Source organism: Nymphalis io, chromosome 26 (genome assembly GCF_905147045.1).
Source record: "Nymphalis io chromosome 26, ilAglIoxx1.1, whole genome shotgun sequence".
NCBI lineage: Eukaryota > Metazoa > Arthropoda > Insecta > Lepidoptera > Nymphalidae > Nymphalis > Nymphalis io.
This window is the reverse complement of record NC_065913.1, coordinates 5,444,324-5,465,657: the sequence shown is the minus strand read 5'-3', so window position 1 is coordinate 5,465,657 and position 21,334 is coordinate 5,444,324. Positions and strand designations below refer to the sequence as shown.

Below are 21,334 nucleotides of genomic sequence, written 5' to 3'. Positions count from 1 at the left end.
AAGTAAATCTCAATTAATTAAACACGAATGGTATTTTTAAAACTGTAATTTTTCAGTCAACTCTTTTTATATCGGGCATCGAAACTCCTGAATGAAAAGGTATGTTTCTATTGTTTATTTTGTATTATCAGCTATTGATGCTGTATAGTCAATTGTTGTAATATTGATACTCACAAGAACAAGTTCTCGTTGCTGCCACCCACAGGGTCCCGGTTGTGGACCTGGTTGGTCTCGACCGCCTCCGCCAGCGCTTGCATCACGAACTCCCGCACCACTTCCAGTGGGAAGTAAGGAGAGTACAGGTTGCTGATCTCGGTTATACTCTCCCTATGCAGCCATAAACAAATACATTCAAAACTCACTTAGATACCAGACAATAGCAAGGTAAACGCGACCATTTGCATAAAAACGGCAATTGTCTTTGATTATAAAGGTCTGGTTGGTGGAATGGAATCGTTTTTACACAAATTATCCAAGATACAACTTTATTCAAAATGAGAGTTATCTTGTTTGCAAGGTATAAAATAATTTTGGAAGATATATTAAGTTTCATTTACATAAAGCTCTAGCTTTATGCAAGCTCGTCTGGGTAGGTACCACCCACTCATCAGATACTCCAAAACAGCAGTACTTGGTATTGTTGTGTTCCGGTTTGAAGGGTGAGCGAACCAGTGTAATTACAGGCACAAGGGTCAATCTTAGTTCCCAAGGTTGGTGACGCATTGGTGATATAAGTAATGGTTAACATTTCTTACAATACCAATGTCTATGGGCGTTGGTGACCACTTACTATGAGGTGGCCCATACGCTGGTCCACGTTCCTATTCTATAAAAAAAAATTATAAAAATATCTGCATAAATTTTTACAATGTTTTTAAACGTGTTTATAGATTAATCAGGTACTTATTTTATACTTACGCGATATCAGTCATCTTCATCTGCGGTCGTACACTCTCCGTTTGTAGCGATCTCAAGCTGTGCCCCATCTCGGGGTATTCATAGAGCCCCTTCAGTTCAGGTCCGAGTGGAATTACGAATTCGTTTTTACACGCTTCCCTAAAGAAAAATTGAAAGTAATTATTTCATGAAAAGGCAAAGGTATGGTATCATTCAGCCACTGGCATATCTTAAGTACAAAAATGGTTACCTCGCTTTATTTATAAAGATGGTTAAGCTTACATAGTGGTAGCGTGGCTTTCGAGATGTAGCGCAATGAGTAGATCGTAGAAGCCCTGGCGGAGCGGACCCGACATGTACTGCGACTGTATCGCGTACAGCAACTGCTTCTGGTCCACGTGCTGGCACAGCGCATGCGCCGCTCTGAAATCACACACAAACAAAGTATAGTGGTGATGGAACTGCTATCGATTAACAATGTAACCTAAAAAAGGTTTTGACCAAACGGTATGTGAAAGGCCATGAATTGGAAATTTATTGCAACAGCTAGTGTCGATAAAAAAGGGGAGACTTAAGAGCTATGACGAACCGGTTCGCGCGGGTGGTAGATACTTGCCTTTCGCGCCGCAGGTTGTGGGTTCGAGTCCCATCCAGAGCAGACATTTGTGCGTATAAACATGAAGTATTGTGTGTATTTACAAAAGAAAAGTAGTATATGCAGTATATCAGTTGTCTGGTTTTCATAGTACGAGCTCTGCTTAGTTTGGAATCAGATGGCCGTGTGTGAATAATGTCCCGGGATATTATCTTATTACAGATGTAATATCCGATTCATTCAGTGACGATCATTATACGTCTAAAGTTAAACATTATTTTAAAAAATCAATATGGCGAAATATAGAAGCCCAATATTTTTAACTGCATATCGTACTAAAAACGTGATTTCATTATATATATATTGCCTAATAATCATTTACGATTTAAGAATTTATTTCTCAAAAAAAAAGTGCACTTTAAAAATTTGAGAAAACAAGATTAACATACTTAAATATTATACATACAACACACGAACGGTACACGGGAATAAAGAACAACAAATTAAACTCTTCGCTTAAAATAATGTGGGTAATTAAATCCTATATGATATCATGATTGATGAAGTTCTATATTTTTCCTCTTTTACAGAAGAAATATCAACCAAGTTATATATTCCCGATATATTGCATGTTATAAAGACATTTTCTCTCTCAAACGGAATTAGTCTTAGTTTTCGAGGTTTTTTTGTTTTAATTTAGCGTGTAACGATGGGGCCTATAAAGGCCACTTAAAAATAAAAGATAAAAAAAGAACTTACAAATATCTATATAATGTTGGAGTAACGAACATAGTTTTGACATTTTTACTCTGTTTTACCTGTAATTGCTCTGGTAACACAACGCCGCGTACAGTGTGAGTGTGTGCGAATGGAAACTGAGCAGCTTATCCATTTCTATCAGTTCCAGGATGTCAATGCAACGATCCTCCTCTGTAATATTAAAATTGATAAAAATTAAAACGCGTACGATAAACACGTGACATTTATAATTTAAAAAATCCGATCGTTATTTTCGCGCCAAAACTATATGTTATCCTCCTTTAAAGTGAAGACTTATTTTAAACCATAAAGCATCAAGTATGACTATGTTAGTATTTTCTTTTCCAATTCAGCATAAAGCTATTAGTGTGGTCCAAGGTTATTATTGAATCAAAGACTTTTATATCGTTATGCAGTTTGTATTGCACTATTGAAGCTTCATAATCACCTAAAAAACACAAAAACATGCACACATACACGCACTCACACAGACTCATTCATTACATTCTCATCTCTTAATAGTTTCAATTTACTTACTATTTTTCTTAGTTAGTCATTCAATATATGTTTAAACTAATTGTATGATCCTATTTTACCAAATTAATAAATAAGTCAATAATTTGCTGTACAATTAAATTTATTGTTTATATTAATATAATAAAAAGTGAGGGCGTTTAAATTTTCAAAGTAAAAATGCAATTAGGAATTCAATTTTTTTTTTTGTTGAATTAATGAGTTATCTAAATATTAAAAATTAAACTTGTTTAAATGAAAAGGCTTTAATTATTGTTACCGGGTATGTGTAGAGCGAGCATCGACACCGCGTCTTCACAAAGCATGGACCAACCGCGAATGTCGGACAGCTTCAGAGCGTGGACTTGTAGCGATTGGTTCGGTACCTGAAGATAATTAAACAACAATAAGAAAATAAATTAAACATACGTTATATATTGTTTCCCGCCAAAGGGTTTTTCTTTATGTTCTCTCAAACTGACATAATATGGGAAGGCTTAGGAGTATTATAAGTTATGATTATTTAATGTCAATTCCAGTTGAATACATTGTTTCTTTTGAGAGCTTGCGTAAGTCCGCCAATATATTTATCAGTGCTATTGGTACGGAGCCTTCTGATATCTTCATTAAAGTCAAATTAACTATTTTGACATCAATCTAATGGTGATTGATCAAAATCAGAAGATGTCGCAATGGGCGAGCAATGAGCGTTCAGGCTAATGCTAAATTAGTAAATCTGACTTTTACCAAGCGCGCGTTAGAGGTATGTCACTTAGAAATACCAATTATACAAAATCGGCCTCCTAAAATTCTATTAGGTACTTGTGACGTCACGTACGTGACGTAGTGCATTTGAGATATTAGTAAATTTAATGTCTATATCAATTAAGCACAGTTGAATTATTTATTATCAAGTAAAATATTTTCAAATAAACTAATTAACTGATTTATTCTTATCATTAATCGTGTGAATCGACATTTAAATAACAGACAGACGTCAACATAAACAAAGCAATTAATTTTAGATATATAAATAATAATATTCGTTGCTCACCCTCGCCCATTGATGTGGCTTCAAGCACTGAACCTTCAGCCTCGGCGGGAACTGGGGGTTGACGTGTTTGTCGCTGGTCGGCAGCACTGCGGCGCTCAGCGGGAGACTCGTGGATGACCTGCCGAGTTCGATCTGTAGGATCTCTCTTGATGTCGCTTCTACGAATATAGCGGGGAAGAGTTTTGTTTCCGGTTCCATCTAAATGAAAATATAACTATTTCAATTTTAAATGCTCAATACAAACAATCTAAAAATACTTGCTGACAAAGATTACTTGGATATCATATATTAAATATCACCATCGTCATAATTAAAATATTAATGTAATTTTGTAAAATTAAATCTATGGTTTTGTTATCACAGATCAAAGTTGATGATCCGTGCAGTGACGGAGAAAGAATACATTTCACTGCCCCTCTCTTTCCCATGGGTGTCGTAAGAGGCGACTAAGGGATATCTGAGCGACCATCTGCTCATCTGGTGGTAGGATGCTAACATCCACCTGGCTTGTTACCACCGTACGCATGGTGAAAAACTCGTGAAGTGGCTTGCAGCCGCGTTTCGAGGTCAGCCAGCGTACAGCCAGAGCCCGAGCGAGTATTGCCGCGATGGGTGTTGGTCCGGTTGGAGACGGCTGTTGAACCAATGCCGGGGGAAACTGTATTGACCTGCCGGTCAGGGAGACCCGAAGAAACGGCTGTTCCGCTGGCCGCCCGTGGCATAGTACAGGGGCCCGAGCGTGCCTAACCAGCTCGTGAGGCTGCCCCACCAGGCCACGCATAATCTCGGGGTGGACCGTCGTGCCGGTTGGTGACCGGTAGGTGGGGTCCCGGCGGCCACTTCCGGGGGGGTTCGGGGGCCCTTCCGTCCGGCGGGTCAGTGTATTTTTCCTTTTGGCAACCACTTGGGGAAACACGCCTCCACACTTTGCCCATCCCTATCGTGGCAATACATCGCTCGCTTCACGTCTCTTTTCCATTTAATTTCTCCCAAATGGCGCAACAAAAAAGAAATAACGGTCGTACAGCGGTGCTCACCCCCACCATACCCTCGCTGTTTGAGGTCGAGTTCTCTAACATCCGAGGACTCCACACTAACCTCAACGCTGTCCACCACCATCTCGAGACAGCACGGCCAGCAATGTTGTTTCTCACGGAGACACAAATACTCCGTCCTGCCGATACCAGCTACCTTAATTATCCCGGCTACACGCTTGAAGAATCCTTCAAAGCGAAAGCCGGAGTATGCTTGTTCGTCAGGACGGATGTTTGCTGTCACCGACTGCGCTGCTTGGAGGACCCCTCCTTCTCCATGTTGGTGGTACGTGTGGACCTGGTTCGTCAGAGCCGAGTCTACGTGTACCTCTACAGATCCCACAATGGTGACTTGGAGACAAGCCGACTATTTGACCATCTTAGTCGGGTGGCAGATGCTGCGCAAGAGCAATTTCCTAACGCGGAATTGGTGTTTTTGGGGGACTTTAATGCTCACCACGAATCCTGGTTGAAATCCCTCAAAACTGACCATGCTGGAAGGACTGCTCATGCTTTTGCTCTCACACATGACTTGACCCAACTGGTTGATCAGCCCACCAGGATCCCAGACATTGATGGGCAAGCACCTTCTCTACTGGACCTTCTGCTGACTTCTCACCCGGTGGAATATCAGGTTATGGTTCAGGCTCCTCTTGGCTCTTCGGATCACAGCCTTATTTCTACCAGAGTGCCACAGGCCAAGCTGCCGCCACTAGCGGTATGCAAACGTCGCGTTTGGCACTATAAGTCGGCGGATTGGGACGGTATGCGCGATTACTATGCGTCGGTCCCTTGGAAGGAACGTTGCTTCAGTGGGAATGACCCGACAGCTAGTGCCGCTGCTGTTGCTGGCGAGATCATGCTGGGAATGGAATACTACATTCCTAGCTCAGATCTCGTCAGTAGGAGTACGCGTAACCGTTGGTTCACTCGTGAATGTGCCGATGCTGTATCAGCTAAGCAGGCGGCATATCGCAAGTGGATCAACGGCTGCATTAGCGGGGCATCTAACATTGACTCACTGAAAGCAAACTATAATAAAAATTCCAAGTCCTGTAGAAAGGCATACACGAGAGCGGATGCACAGCGCATTGTACAGATCGGTCATGACCTTGTTTCGCATCCTAGGGGCTCCCGTAGCTTCTGGCGTCTGACCAAGTCTGTGCAAAACAATTTCTGCCAACCTTCGCTGCCACCGCTCAGAAATCCGGACGGATCGCTAGCTCACAGTCCGCAAGAGCAAGCTGATCTCCTGGCTAAACTCTTTGCCGACAATTCCGTCATCGATGATTGTAGTGCACTGCCACCTACAATACCTGCATGTGGCCATACGATGCCTGACATTAAAATCAGGCAACGTGATGTGCGTGCGGAGCTGCAATCACTTGATGTACGGAAAGCTAGCGGTCCCGATGGAATACCAGCCATAGTGCTGAAGAAGTGCGCAGCGGAGCTGTCTCCTGTGTTAACGCGCCTGTTCCAACTTTCTCTCTCTTCGGGAAGTGTGCCGGAGGCTTGGAGAAGAGCTAATGTGCAAGCGGTTCCCAAAAAAGGGGATCGGTCTGACCCGGCAAATTATCGGCCAATAGCTATCACCTCAGTACTTTGTAAGGTGATGGAACGGATTTTAAACAACCAACTGATCCATTACCTAGAAGATCACTCTTTAATTAATGATCGTCAATACGGGTTTCGACCAAAACGGTCCACAGGTGATCTTCTAGCGTACGTAACGCACCTCTGGGGTGAAGCTATCGACAAGCATGGAGAATCGTTGGTTGTCAGCCTCGATATCTCCAAGGCTTTCGACAGGGTCTGGCACAGAAGTCTTCTCTCCAAGCTACCGGCATATGGTCTGCCTGCTCAGCTATGCACCTGGATTGTCAGCTTCCTACACAAGCGTAGCCTTCGTGTTTTAGTAGATGGTTGCGCTTCACAATTCTATGTAGTGAATGCTGGGGTCCCCCAGGGATCTGTGCTATCTCCCACACTCTTTCTTTTGCATATCAATGATATGCTCTCCCTTGGGAACATACATTGCTATGCAGATGATAGTACAGTGCATGGTGGATACCACGGACGCGCAGTGGCTGGGCGGGCGGAAACTGAGGAGAGGCGGGAGAATCTTGTCATTGAACTCGATAGGACGTTAGATCTCATCGCCAAATGGGGCTCTGATAATCTTGTTGAGTTTAATGCCAAGAAAACACAAGTATGCGCTCTCACGGCGAAAAAGTCAACATTTTCCCCTCTTCCCTCCCTCTGTGGTACTCCGCTGGTGATGCAAAGCAAAATCGCCATGCTGGGGATTGACGTTCGCTGCGACCTTAGTCCAAGGGATTACATCGAGGCTGTTATAAAAACAGCTTCACGGAAACTCGGAGTTCTGAACAAGGTGCGGCGCTTTTTCACGCCACAACAACTGTGCCTGCTGTACAAAACACAGGTACGGTCTTGCGTGGAATATTGCTCGCACCTTTGGGATGGCTCCGCTAAGTACCTACTTGAGGCCTTGGACCGGTTGCAGCGACGTGCCGTACGCATTATTGGCGACGTAAAGGTCACAAACACCCTTGAACCTTTACAATTGCGTCGTGAGATAGCAGCACTGAGCGCTTTCTATCGACTGTATCACGGCGAGTGCTCTGAGGAATTATTCTCTCTAATTCCTGCTTCCCCCTTCCTTCTTAAGTCCATGCGAGCTGGTTCTCGATGTCACCGCCTAACTGTGACATCAATTCCATCGCGAACAAAGAAATTTGGCAACTCCTTTCTTTGTCGCACTTCCAAAAAATGGAATTCCTTACCAGCTCACGTATTCCCCTACTCTTACAACCCGGGTTCCTTCAAACGAGGCGTGAAGAGGCATCTTGCGGGCCGGCAAGGCGAAGGCGGCTAGTGCAGAACGTTTTTCCCGTCTGTACTGGCCGTCGTCGCGTTTGGACTCTACTACCACTTACCATCAGGTGGAGTAGAGTCATTTGCCCTCCCGGCGATATAAAAAAAAAAAAAAAAAAGTTTTAACAAAGCAAATATTAAAGTTTTAAAAGGAATTCAATGTTTTTTAAAGCTCAAAGAAGACTCGAATGGTTGATTGATTTTTGTAGTAAATATTTCAAGAAAACTGATCCAAATAAAACACATGGTAAAATGATTTACCACCAAATCTAGAATAGAACAATATATGAACAAAAGGTGACCTTGAACTTGATGCTGTTGTCCTTCCCCTCGCAGGTGAAGGCGACGGTTCCGGTGGAGGTGTCCACGGAGCAGCCGATGAACATGCCCTGGGAGGCACCCTTGGCGGTGGCCTCCGCCATCACCTCGTTGTACAGCTCGTCCGCGCGCACCATGTAGCAGGACTGACGGTTCACGCTGGAAATCGGTGTAATGTTTGCTCTTTGAAACTTATCAATACACAACACACTTGGAACTATAAGCGTTGGTCTTGGAAGTAATTATAAGACATTTATATAAAATAGGTAGGTAGATTTATAAATGGACCATGTAATGGAAAGTGGTCTCCACCGCCCATTATATAGGCACTGCAAGAAACATTATAAATCCCTTAGAAACTAAGATGTTATTTTCCTTGTGCATGTAGTTACACTGGCTCAATCGTCCTTTAAACAACCGTCCTTTGGTGGTAGAATATGTCACGAGTGGGTGGTACTTACCCAGAGAGGCTTGCACCAAATAGTTATTAAGTTGTACCCAGGACCTCCGGTTCTGCGGCCTTACATCAAGCCACTAGACCAACTAGGCAGTTATGAAATTTTAGTAGTAATTAAGACGTTACCTTTCGATGACACGATCGTAATCATCAGTGATAATGACAGACGACTTAGTCACTTTGTTCTGATTGAAGTCCTTCGAGTGTAAATGGTACTGTGTCGTCACCCAGCCAATGTACACGTGAGTCGGATCTTGTCCAGGGAATATCCTGTGAAAATAATAAAACATTGATTATTAGCAATTCTACATTAAAATCAGTAAGCTGATTTGTGCATTGTGCAAGTGTACGGTCAGCAGATAAATAAATTAACGTTTTTTTTTTGTATAGATAGGTATTAAGTATTTTATATATTAAACGTAATTTGTAATTGTGTTTCTATTGTATCTAAATCTTGAAATTTATTTTTTTCTTTAATAGCGTCTAGACAAACATTTCTCCATTCCTTTTAGTTATGGCATTAAAATTTTCCTCAAATAATGTCATTATAGCATTTATATTTATTGCGACATTTTTTTTGCGACGAAAGTATTCATTATATATATCCGTAATATATCATAAGTTCATCAACAATGATGAACAAATTAGTAACAAAGGAATAATAAAAACTACATGACACTAACACGAGATTTCGAATCACGTAGGCGTATACTGGTTAATCCCGAATTTTGTCACTGTGTGTGCTATACAAATATGTCACTACTACAAATGCGAAAATGTCTTGAAGCTCATGTATCTCTACACTCCTAGAAATAAGAATAAAATAACATAAATGTGTTAATAAATTATTGTTAAGTATTTGTTACCTAACGCCGTAGAAGTATTCGTTGATGAGTTTCAAGCAGTCCGCATCGAAGATCTCGTTGCCGACCGTCTCCGTGGCCGCGGCCGACAGCGCGCCCGTCGTCATCTGCTTGCGCTCTTGTGGGGGCGTCGCTACTGTTAGGTTGGTCTGAAATAAATTGGTCCCTTTTACAAATATTCAACTATAAGCTGTGGTTTCCACAAGAATAAAGCCGCCCAAATTAATAGGTTGAAAAATAAATGCTGAGGATCTGGTTCAATAGCGTACCCTAAGAGAGAACTTCGTCCAGCAGTAAACGAACATAAGCTGATGATGATATCGTCCCCAATACCCGTGGACCTTATAAGAGCTGAGTGATCTTTTTTGTGTTAGGCGCCTCAACCACATATCATTAGCACTTGGTGCCAACCAAAGCCTGCACGGTGGCCGAAAACAATTCCCATGAAGCATTAACAAGAACAGCTGGAGGCCAATATTTGAAATTTATGAGGGCAAATTTATGGAAGCAATAAATACAAGTGAATGACGATTATGATGAAATCTTAAAATATATTTGATACTGAAAATACTCCTGAAGATAAAATGTTGTTACGATTTTTTTATGTATATATATTCCTTTATTTATCTGCATTTTGTATTAATTTATCTTTCAACCGTGAATCTTAACCGATGATCGTGGGTTCAAACCCGGGCAAGCACCACTGAATTTTCATGTGCTTAATTTGTGATTATAATTCATCTCGTGCTTTACGGTGAAGGAAAACATCGTGAGGAAACCTGTGTCTAACCATGTGTCTAATTTCACTGAAATTCTGCCACATGTGAATTCTACCAACCCGCATTGGAGTAGCGTGGTGGAATAAGCTCCAAACCTTCTCCTCAAAAAGAGGAGAGGAGGCCTTTAGCCCAGCAGTGGGACATTCACAGGCTGTTACGGTTACGGTATCTTTCATATATACTTTATGTAAATTCATATTTATGTACTTTAAAAAGAGCCAATAATAATATTGTAAAATTTTGAACATTTCAAATGCATTTGAAACGCGTTTTTTTATAAATAAATAAAAGTCAAACTGTAAAATAGACGTATTTAAAAAAATATATTTATTATGTATAATTTCATAATGGTTTAATAATACAAATCGATGCAGAAGTACCTGTATTCAAATTTGTCTGTCTATTTGCTCGTGACTCATAAAACTGTGTGTTTCAGTAAATTAAGGAGAACTTATTCCAACGAAGGCAGCCGCTGGTTTACATAAATGTTTATGTACGAATATTTCTGTTAGACCAACTTTCAGATACAACTAAATAACTTAGTCTCAAGATGATAGTGTTAAAGACATACACATAAGTTATATTACAGAAAAGAAAAACCATTAATACACAATCATAGAAGACAGAGCGACTACAGAAGACTGAAGAATTGAATATTAAGTTACAAATTAGAAAAGACAAAGACCAACATAGCTTATACAGTGACTGTGAACTTACATTCAAGCCCGTCTGGCTTCCGTACAGGTTAGGCCTACTGGGTCTAGCCTGCGTATTATTGTACCTTTGATTCGCCTTAGAAACAAAACACATCACGTAAAAATTTTTACATTTTTTTGGATTGTTATGTGATAATATTATATCTGGAAATTTTTTTGGGATATTAAAAATTTTGGACAGTGCATATTATTGAAATTAAAATTAGGATCATTAAATAAAATATTATATAAACTTTACTATAAATAAGTTAAAACTATAAAGGGTTTCAATGCAAAACAAACTTTATATACATGAAAATAGAATTTAAAGTACCTGAGATATTCTTATTTGAGGGTTAGGCCGTCTCATCCCCCTCTCAGGAGACACCTCGGTGTCGCTGAAGGGATCTGGTGTTTTTGATTTTCGAGATTTCGAACGCTCACCACTTTCACCGCGTTTGCTCCTAAAGAATCTATTGGGATGATACATTCATTACAGAAGTTTCGATTACAGCTCAAAGCAAAGTTTCAATAAGGGATGAATTATAAATTCTATTATAAATTCAAATATATTCTAATTTAGAGCAATGTGCTTAAAAGTCTTATTTATGTCCGATGGACTTTCTTACTTGATTAAAGATTGGAATTTATTCCACCACGCTTCTCGATATTTTTTTTTTCTTTCTTTACAGAATTTAAAGAATATAGGAAGGCGGACGAGCATATGGGCCACCTGATGGTAAGTGGTCACCAACGCTCATAGACATTGGCATTGTAAGAAATGTTAACCATCGCTTACATCACCAATGCGCCGCCAACCTTGGGAACTAAGATGTTATGTCCCTTGTGCCTGTAATTACACTGGCTCACTCACCCTTCAAACCGGAACACAACAATACAAAGTACTGCTGTTTTGTGGTAGAATATCTGATGAGTGGGTGGTATCTACCCAGACGAGCTTGCACAGAGTTCTACCACCACATAAGCTCTACCACTTCATATTTCCTTTAATGCCGATTATGAGAAAAATATTACAAGATACAAGAAAATTTCAGCATTGATTGTTTAGATATGAAATTGAGAAGGCGATTTTATTAAACGATTTAAGTTTAAAACTATCGTGAAATATCCGTTATAATATATGCAATAATAGTCGTTTCTTACTTGAAAGGAGATCTTCCTCTCTTATCAGCTTTCTTATCTTCAACGACGCTCTGAACTCCGAGCTCATATTTGGACATTTCTGCTTCGCTAGTAGAGCGTTGCATACCGTTGACCGTACCTGATACAGCGATGATTGCAAAATAAAAATTTTGGTCCAATATAGCTTTATGTTAAACATGTTTAATAACTGCTTTATTTTTATTGTGAAATATGAAGATAGATTTGTTATTGAAGAATTTATGAGTATTGTGTTTTAAATAAAGAATAATTATTTCGTTACTCTACGATTTAGCGAATTAATGAAATTCGTCACGTGATCATATTTAGTACTCAAAATTTTCTAAACTCAATTAATTTGACAAGATTAAAATTAAATAAGACAACGAAAGAAGAGAAGAGATAGTGTGAGAAAGAGATATAATATATACAACAGCTTAATTTCGGTTTATTTTATATCAAAGATTTAGAACAGCAAACGTTTTTAAATTGTTCAGATATAAGGCGATTATTTCATATTAATTATTTGTATAAATTAAAATAAATAAAAATTAAAAGCAGTAAATACGTTGATAAAATAAATTAAGGTAAAGCGAAGGTTATTTTAGGTTTCAAGCTTCTGTCAGAACCTGGTTGCAAACTGTAATTCTGCTGTATCGTGACACCACGAGGAATTGAACCTTTCCTTGGAGGCCTCGGAGGCTGTTTCTTGGACTTTGACGTCGGCATTTCTTCTTGGTTTTCGTCATAGTGCAGACCTTAGGTGGAGGGAGAAACGAAAGGGTCACACGGGGCAAAGAAGCAAGTTTAAAATAATACCTTAAAAGGGATTGAGCGCAACAAAAATAACTAAATAATAATTTTATTTACAAAGGATAAAGCTAACGAATTAAAGGGATTTATAATAACATATTAGCAAAACAGAGTCAAACAATTATATGACAATTACAAACCACAAATTATCATAATTTATAGTTTCTTAAGAATGACAAATAACTTGATAACATATTATCACAAAAATCCAATTGACAGTGACAATAAGTATAAAAAAATCTAGTATCTAACACTGGTAATACCTGGTAATATAATATCTAATAATGCAGAGAAATTTAACTTATTTAGAGAAAAAAAATCTCTTATGAAAAAGTTGATATCAAATGGAGCAATATTACACTTTTCTTTTATCGTTGAATTAAGATTCCAAAAGCGATAAAAAAACTAATTGAATGGATTTTTATTCACTTTTTTGAAGCGTTAAATAATTTTGATCTTCAATAAATTTCGTTACCTTTAATATCGTTCATGGTGAACCCGCTCCTCATAATCTGGTCGATGTGGGCTGGCATCTGCGCCTCAGTCGCTTCCTTCATCAGAATCTGTTGACGCTCCTTTATTTCGACCCAACGACGGGCTTTCTCAGATTCACTGGAAGAATATAAAAAAACATTAAGAATTGTATCACGTGATAATTGATGTTCCTTGTTAAAATAGACGTCGTAAGACCATATCTTATATATATCCTGGGACATTATTCACACACGGTCATCTGATCCCAAACTAAGCAGAACTTGTAATATGGAAACCAGACAACTGATATACTACATATACTACTTTTCTTTTGTAAATACATACTTGTATAGATAATTACACCCAGACTCAGGACAAACAGACATGTTCATGTACACAAATGTCTCTTCTGGGTGGAAATCGAACCCACAACCTTTGGCGAGAAAGGCAAGTATCTACCAACCACGCAACGTTATATATAACTTTTAAATCACGAAACAGGCTCCGAAATGTCATAAAGTGATATGCGAACTAAAATAATTATAACACTTTAAAGAGACACGCAACTAGGATTCACGATTCACGTGTTGATATAACATGAATTGCAATGTAGAATGTAATGCTTACTCAATGAATTCCGCTTGGCAAATCACTGGCAAGGACAGACGAAGGAACTCCCAATTTGCTTTTTCCATGGTCTCAAATGTGTTATGAGATATTTTGAGACAAGGTGGAGTATCTGTAATATTAACGGTTTTATTTTATATAAATATATTTTTATTGTTTTAAGTATATGTTTTTTTATTATTATATTAAGCTGATAGGCCTGATGGTATGTTATCATCACTGCCATTCCTCAAATCACCAATGCGCCACCAACCTTGAGAACTAATATATTATTTCCCTTGTAGTATTTACTAGCTCACTCGCCCTTTCAATCGGACTACAAGAAAAACAAGTATTGCTGTTCGGCGGTAGTATATATTATGAGTAAATGGTACCCACCCAGATGGGCTTGCACAAAGCCAAATTTTGCAGATAAACAATTTTTTGATGTAATTTAACATAATAAAATGTGATGTTATGTTGTGAATAATATTTTTAAGCGATTTTTACAACACTTACCTGATCCAGCAGGTATCCTCGTAACATCGATCCTGGTATCTGCCATTTCATCCGTATTTTCGAATATCGGTTGATCCTTCGTATACCAGTGTGTGACGTCACGTTTCATATTACTGAAAACATTGTAACCCCAGTGAGTTCTATCCATAATTCGAAGAGGAAAATATATATTATACATATGTGTAGTACAGCTTTGGAATAGAAATCTACAGCCTCGGTCTAGTGTTTAGAGCTGATCCCGAGGTCAACGGTTTGAGCCCCAGGTCGGGCCATTAAAAAGTTATTGCGTTTTTCTGTCGAAGATTATTTGTAGCAGCCCGGAGTCTGAAATTCGGAAAAAGCGCGTAAACCTGTTCGGTCCTACGCCTGAACTCTTTCCAGTCGTGTCGGCTTGGCATCCCATCAGATTATGGGAGCGAGGGAATAGGGAGTGCATCTATGTTTACGCACATACTTGTGATTTATATTATGTCTTGCGCATCTCCCTTGAGATCAGATGCATTGGCCGTAATTGATTAAGAGGATATCATCAGAATAGAAATATGAGATACTTACACGCAAAACGGCTCATAACCTTCTTGAAGACCACACGTTGTAAAATATTTTAGGGAATTTACATCTTGACCATATGAAAGCCTATAAAAATCAAAATATTTATTAAAATAATATAACGGGGTGGTTAAGAATATTATAAAGAATAAAATAAAGCTGACCCTAAGTACAGGATTCGATATTCGACAAAATTCTTGAAGAATATAAATTATCTGTACCGTAATCGCTATAATTTATCGATTCGTTAATTTTAAATATAGATTTGTTAAAATTTTAAATAAAAGTGACTTACCTTGCTTTTTGCCCAACTCCAAGTGTACAAGCTGGTACGAAGTTGTCTCCTTGTACATCTGCGAAGGTCGTCTCACCACCCAGAGCGTCCATCAGTAATTCTCCGTTCAGAGAGAAACCTATCATGCAATTATTATCAATATTACCATTTAACTAAAATATATTAGACACCAACATGCTCTTACCTGATGATCAAATTATAAAGCAATTTTCGTTCTATTTATAAACACTTTTAAAACTTTCTGTGAAGTTTTTTTTTTTTTATTAAACAAAGAAATCAAATAATGAAAAACGACAAGGTTTAAGGATACTAAAGGTTCAAAAACACCTGCACGATCAAGCAAGCAGAGTAACCATGACGTGGAATCCTTAAAACATCTTTTCCCAAACGTCGCAAAATTAGAAAATCGTAACCTAAATACTTTTCTGTAACTATAACGCTTGTGCCACTTAAGCTTCATTGATTACACATCTTGGTTACTCTAGATTTCTGAACCTTATTATGTATTTATAACACATTTAAATTAACAAACAGCAAATCAAGAGGTGAACGGCGTTAAAAGTCCAAACAAACAATTCGAATAAGCATTGATTAATTATGATACTCCAAAAGTGAAACATTTAGTTATAATCAAGGCAACAGGCAAAATTTATTTTTGGTTACACAAAACGGTTTTCAACTTTGAGTCAAGTCCATTTTGAAATTATTAGTAGCAAATGTGTAAGTGTTGTATATCACAAATTTATTTAGAAGTGCATCTAATATAGGTCGTGTAAATATTGATAATTTTACAATAACAAAAATCTATTTCAATAGATTTGTATATTTTTATATCCTTCTCGCTCAAATTGAAAAATTTTGTTTTCAATAGAGCGATTAATTATCCAATTATGTTTTAAGTATCTAGTCATGCTTTCGATGATGATAAATTCATCGATATATTGTTGATTGTAAAAAAAAACTATCTAAATTTTTTTTTTATTTATAAGCAAAGCGATGTGATGGTATTACATCGGAAACAGACGCAATATTGCCGATTAGCTTAGCAGCTATAAAAGCCTGGCGTGAATTTAACGGTGGCAGGAACATATTTACATATTCAATTAAGAAATTAATTACATAGAATGTCGAATATTACAAAATAGCTAAAGATTCAAAGTTAAGTCTTAATAAACCAATAGAACAAAGGTTAGTATATAATGTGTACTTCATTTATAAATTCTATATATCTTAAAAGTTGAAAACGATACTAATACTTTAATTGTTAAGTATAATTGGTTACTTAGTATGTTTATTTTATTTGAAAGAACAGTTTTGTATTTAAAAAAAACAGTTTAGGGCGTAAATTATTTAAAAAAAGAATCATAAACAATGTTCCCGCCACGCCTCTATAAGCAAGCTAAATGTTGCCAGTCAAAATTCTTCAGTATTTACTTATCGTCTTGTCAATGAGATCAAGGAATACTCCTACAACGTCCCCCATTGCCCATTGCTTGCCAAACGACTCCGTACTACCGGAGTACACTTTTTCCTCCTTGAAAATTAAAGTCTCAATTTACAATTATGTTGCAAATGTTTTATGCAACTTAATATCATTTAATAACCTTATTCTTCTTTTCACTTTTCTGTTCTCTTTAGAAAAGACGAGCTCTAATAAAATATTCATTTTATTCCATTTGTTTTAAGTTTATAATGTATTATTGGATCAAGGAAAGTAGCAACATTAGGAATATAGGGATGTAATATTTACAGGTAAGTCAAAATACTGAGGACCATAAGGATTGTACTGAATATAAGACGGTACCACATACGACAAAACTCGATAATACCACCAACCATAACAAACTTTTGCGCTTGTCTGATAAATGTTAAAAATTCACTTTTAAAAAATAGTTTGGCTAATTTAGAGAGATATTTCATGTGTATAAGATTCTTCTCAAATGTTAACGATCAATGGGCACGAAATTGAATCAATGAATGATTTTATATTCACTAAATACCGTTCGAATAGATTGATAGAAACAACAGAAATTAGCCTACACTAATACAGACACTAATGTTACAACAGAGAAGAAACGTAATTATTTTAGTTTTAATACAACATCAATATTATTTCATGCTTTTATTGTGATATTTAAATTTTATAACGGATTTTCTTTTCCGAATTTTGTTTAGTTAATACCATTTATCAGACAAGTAGTTGAACATCCTAATAACTCACTAATCGTTTGGTCGGGAACGTCTAAGAAGCAAGCGACAATGTCACCGATTTTCAACTGCTGTCCGAACGTGTCGCTCGTACCACCGTGCCATTTTAACGACTGTTGTAATTAAACTTTTTAACATTCGATAAACACAAGACTTGAAAATTATTTCTGATACTGCATTATGTTATTGATTTTAAACTTTTTCAAAGTTAATCTAAAATTGTAATATGTAAAATTGTGGTCACTTACGTTATAGCCATCAAAGGCCCAGGAGTTTTCGTCTTGTCCCAGCATCATACCGGGCGCCATGTCTGCATGAGCCCATCCCACCTTAAAATACATGAAATAGTTTCATAATTTACTAAAAGTTTATAAACAAATAAAAACGTTATAATATTAAATAAATATTTTGAAGTATATCTTTTTATGAGTGCAATAAAAGAAATAAACGAAATGATGATGAATGAATACTATTGTATATAATAATAAGTGGCTATTTATCCGTGATTATATGGCAATATAAATCTTAATAGTGTACAGTACAGTAATAGCCGGTTAATGCCCCACTGCTGGGCTAAGGCCTCCTCCCCCTTTTGAGAAGGTTTGCAGCTTATTCCACCACGCTGCTCCAATGCGGGTTGGTGGAATACACATGTGGCAGAATTTTAGTGAAATTAGTCACATGCAGGTTTCCTCACAATGTTTTCCTTCACCGTAAAGCACGAGATGAATTATAATTACTATGAAGCACATGAAAATTCAGTGATGAGATTATCGGTTAAGATTCACGCGTTCTCACCACTGGGCCATCTCGGCTAACTTAATAGTGTGATTTGCTAAAGTATTAAATAGAGAGTGATGGTGAAATATATCGAGACGTAATATAATTATATTTTATATAAGAATGATTAATTTATTACTTGAAGCTTGCTATACCTTAAATATATTTGTTATGTTTAAATATTTCTTATGTACTTACTCTCATTGGTCCAGTAGTGAGGATTTCAAATTCAAAATACCATTTTCCCGAACTGACCGCGTAATTTTTCTCTGCTCTGTATGTCCTAAAGTCTGCTTGCTTCTGTTTTGATGCTTCAGCTAATAAAGCTGTCAAAAAAATATTAGCTTTTAATTTTTTTCTTGTATAAATATCCGGCTCGGCTCGAAGGACCAACTTTTATATATAGTTTTTAAATTTTAAAATCTTATAAATGAACACCTGAATGTAAAACTTCATAGATAGCATGGCAAGCTACATATTTAAAACTCAATACGTAAATTCTAGACAAGTTTGCACAATAGATAAAGCAAATTGATCTTTATAGAAGACTTAAATATATTTCATAGATAGATGAAGTGACCAGTAATGGCGATTATACAAAATAGGTACCTTCGTGTTGTTCTCCAGTCGGTGGATCCAGGTTATATCCATAAACGAGGAGAGTTCGTACAGTTTCAGATGCAGTATCCCTGTTGGCTTTTTTAATTGCATCGTCGACTTTCGGGTAGGGGACGAGATGTGGAGATCTGTGCATGTCTGAATCCTGTAGATAATTTTTCAGTTAATTTTCAAATTTGAAATCCGAAGTTTGAGTCATTTATTTGATGCTAAAATATGAAATTGAAAAAGGACATATTATAAAGGATAAATTCTTCTCTTAAGTCTTCCTCGTGGTTTTCTGGACACAACTAGCTGTGACCCTCACACCTAATAAATATAACAAATATTAAATGTGAGAGTGACAGCAGTTGGATCTAGAACTTCTTGACGACGGCCTTGATTCTAAATGAGGAAACAAAGACACAAAATAAACAAATAAATATATAATAATACACATAAGGCGTGAAGATATTATTATATCAGGAAAAATAGTGTATTGGAGGTTACATTCGTTCAATGTTAACTCGGCCAACACACTGCGAACTTTAAAATCTAATGTTGGTCGCTGGTTCACGATTCCCTGAGAATACTAAGACTCAAAATAAATGAACAAATATTGATGGTTAGTATCTTATACTATCCTTCACCACTAATACGTATTATTTCCCGCGGCGCCATTCTCAAGGGATACTAGCAAACTTTTCAGAACATATTAGTGCACAATTGTCTGCATAAAAAGTCCATTCCTATTTTTTCCGATGGGTTGGAAAATCTGACACAACGGTAAATAATTTAGGCGTAGGACTAATGGCCTTACGTGACTTTCGAGGCACGGAAGTGTTTACAAGATCACGTTCAAACTACCAAACAACTAACAAAAAACCATTAATTCGAAATCTGTCTTATAAATCAATCAATAGAAAAATGATGAATTTATTTTCTATGTATCTAATTCGTTGACAAATTACTGTTCGTTATTTAGTCAAAAACTGAATTTCTATATCATTATATAACATCACAGATCATATAGCTATATATTCATTGCTTTGAAATAATTCGAATCTACCTCGTTGAGACCGTAGGTCCAGCCCTGTTGGATACGTTCTCTGGCCCATAGGTTGTGCGTGTTTTCAGCCAGTTGGTCCACGAGCTCGTCCATTTTCGGTGTCAGGGTGACAGCACTCAGGTCCAATGGAGCTGGTTTGTAGCCGTTCGACTAAGGAGATAAATAAATTTTACCACTCTTCTTAAATAAACGGTATGACTATAAATTTATATGAATGAATATAAATACGAACTCTAACGATATTAAAAATAATCAATTTTAAGTTTCTTAACATTATGTAGATAAACTGAAATAAATGATACTCAAGACAACTCACTTGCATAAATGGTTCATTTGGAAGGCGGACATTACGAATACGCGCTGGAGGTTTGTCCAAGCTAATGTAGTAGCCCAGAGCGAGGATCGTCCTAAAAAGAAATGGCAATCGATTATTTCACATTAGCTATAATGACACTGACATTTGCCAAGTCATTTATATGAATAGTTTAGACAAAGTAACGAACAGTGCGTACGTACTTGAGCGTCTGCACGGCGAGCTGCACGTCGTAGCGCTTCTCCGCGGGCGGCAGGCGCTCGAAGGGCACGAGGCACGGGTGCACGCGCCGCGCGTCGTCGCGCGCCGCGCCGTAGCTCCAGCCCGCCTCGATCTGCGCACGCCACTCGCACACATCGCTCACGGACCCCGAGGAGGGCTCTCATAGTAGCGATCTCACGATTGTATTGCACTATATAAGGTCCTCCAGACCGATATCGGCCCCGGCAGTCAATCTCAAGAGAGATTAGCCAACTGCGCAGGAGATATTATATAGTGCACAAGTGTGTGCGCAAACACAGGTGCACTCTCTATTCCCTAGCTCTCATAATCCGATGGGACGGCAATCTGACACGACCGGAAAGAGTTCAGGTGCAGGACCAACGGCTTTACGCGCTTTCCGAGGCACGGGAGTGAATACACTTCCAACCAGATCCCGGGCTGCTACTGAGAACTTTCTGACATAAATACCAAATAGCTTTTTATTGGCCCGACCTGGGAATTGAAACCAGGATCTCCGGGTCAGCGGCCTTATATCTAGCCACTAGACCGACGAGGCAGTATATATATAAGACGTATACAATCCGCCTTACATAAGTATCAGTATTTTAGTTATGGCTGATAATAATGCAATTATATAATTAATTTAATTTACAGTTTTGTGTAATATATAAAACTGAACATGAATATTATAACTCTTTCAACATTCTCGTCATTTTTGTCAAGTAATCTTGACAAAAAATAATTAGTGGTATTTTTTCTTTAAATTTAAATGAGAACTGAAGAGGTAAGGAACATAAAAGATACAAAAAAATTGAGTACTTCCTCTTTTTGAAGTCAGTTAATAAACCAATTTTGTACATGTGTAA

At 37.7% G+C, this 21,334-nt stretch overlaps 1 protein-coding gene across 13 annotated transcripts in view; it reads right to left on the bottom strand.

Moving 5' to 3' along the window:
* LOC126778410 (ryanodine receptor) overlaps nt 1-21,334 on the bottom strand; it is a 139,419-nt gene that overhangs the window by 63,984 nt on the left and 54,101 nt on the right. For 4 of the 13 annotated variants that reach the window (XM_050501898.1, XM_050501900.1, XM_050501905.1 and 1 more), the window contains 25 exons: nt 20,450-20,580; nt 20,250-20,340; nt 19,934-20,083; nt 18,877-19,030; nt 18,466-18,593; nt 17,736-17,816; nt 17,501-17,600; nt 15,280-15,397; nt 14,991-15,071; nt 14,436-14,548; nt 13,938-14,049; nt 13,312-13,448; nt 12,653-12,781; nt 12,027-12,144; nt 11,197-11,335; nt 10,885-10,959; nt 9,392-9,537; nt 8,652-8,795; nt 8,053-8,227; nt 3,819-4,016; nt 3,045-3,150; nt 2,311-2,422; nt 1,180-1,320; nt 919-1,056; nt 175-327 (listed from right to left, as the gene is read on the bottom strand). In XM_050501898.1, coding sequence (XP_050357855.1) covers nt 175-327; nt 919-1,056; nt 1,180-1,320; nt 2,311-2,422; nt 3,045-3,150; nt 3,819-4,016; nt 8,053-8,227; nt 8,652-8,795; nt 9,392-9,537; nt 10,885-10,959; nt 11,197-11,335; nt 12,027-12,144; nt 12,653-12,781; nt 13,312-13,448; nt 13,938-14,049; nt 14,436-14,548; nt 14,991-15,071; nt 15,280-15,397; nt 17,501-17,600; nt 17,736-17,816; nt 18,466-18,593; nt 18,877-19,030; nt 19,934-20,083; nt 20,250-20,340; nt 20,450-20,580 — 3,170 coding nt within the window. Of the gene's footprint in view, nt 1-174; nt 328-918; nt 1,057-1,179; nt 1,321-2,310; nt 2,423-3,044; nt 3,151-3,818; nt 4,017-8,052; nt 8,228-8,651; nt 8,796-9,391; nt 9,538-10,884; nt 10,960-11,196; nt 11,336-12,026; nt 12,145-12,652; nt 12,782-13,311; nt 13,449-13,937; nt 14,050-14,435; nt 14,549-14,990; nt 15,072-15,279; nt 15,398-16,713; nt 16,814-17,500; nt 17,601-17,735; nt 17,817-18,465; nt 18,594-18,876; nt 19,031-19,933; nt 20,084-20,249; nt 20,341-20,449; nt 20,581-21,334 lie in introns of all 13 variants that reach the window. The other 9 variants (XM_050501896.1, XM_050501899.1, XM_050501901.1 and 6 more) reach the window with 4 other exon arrangements.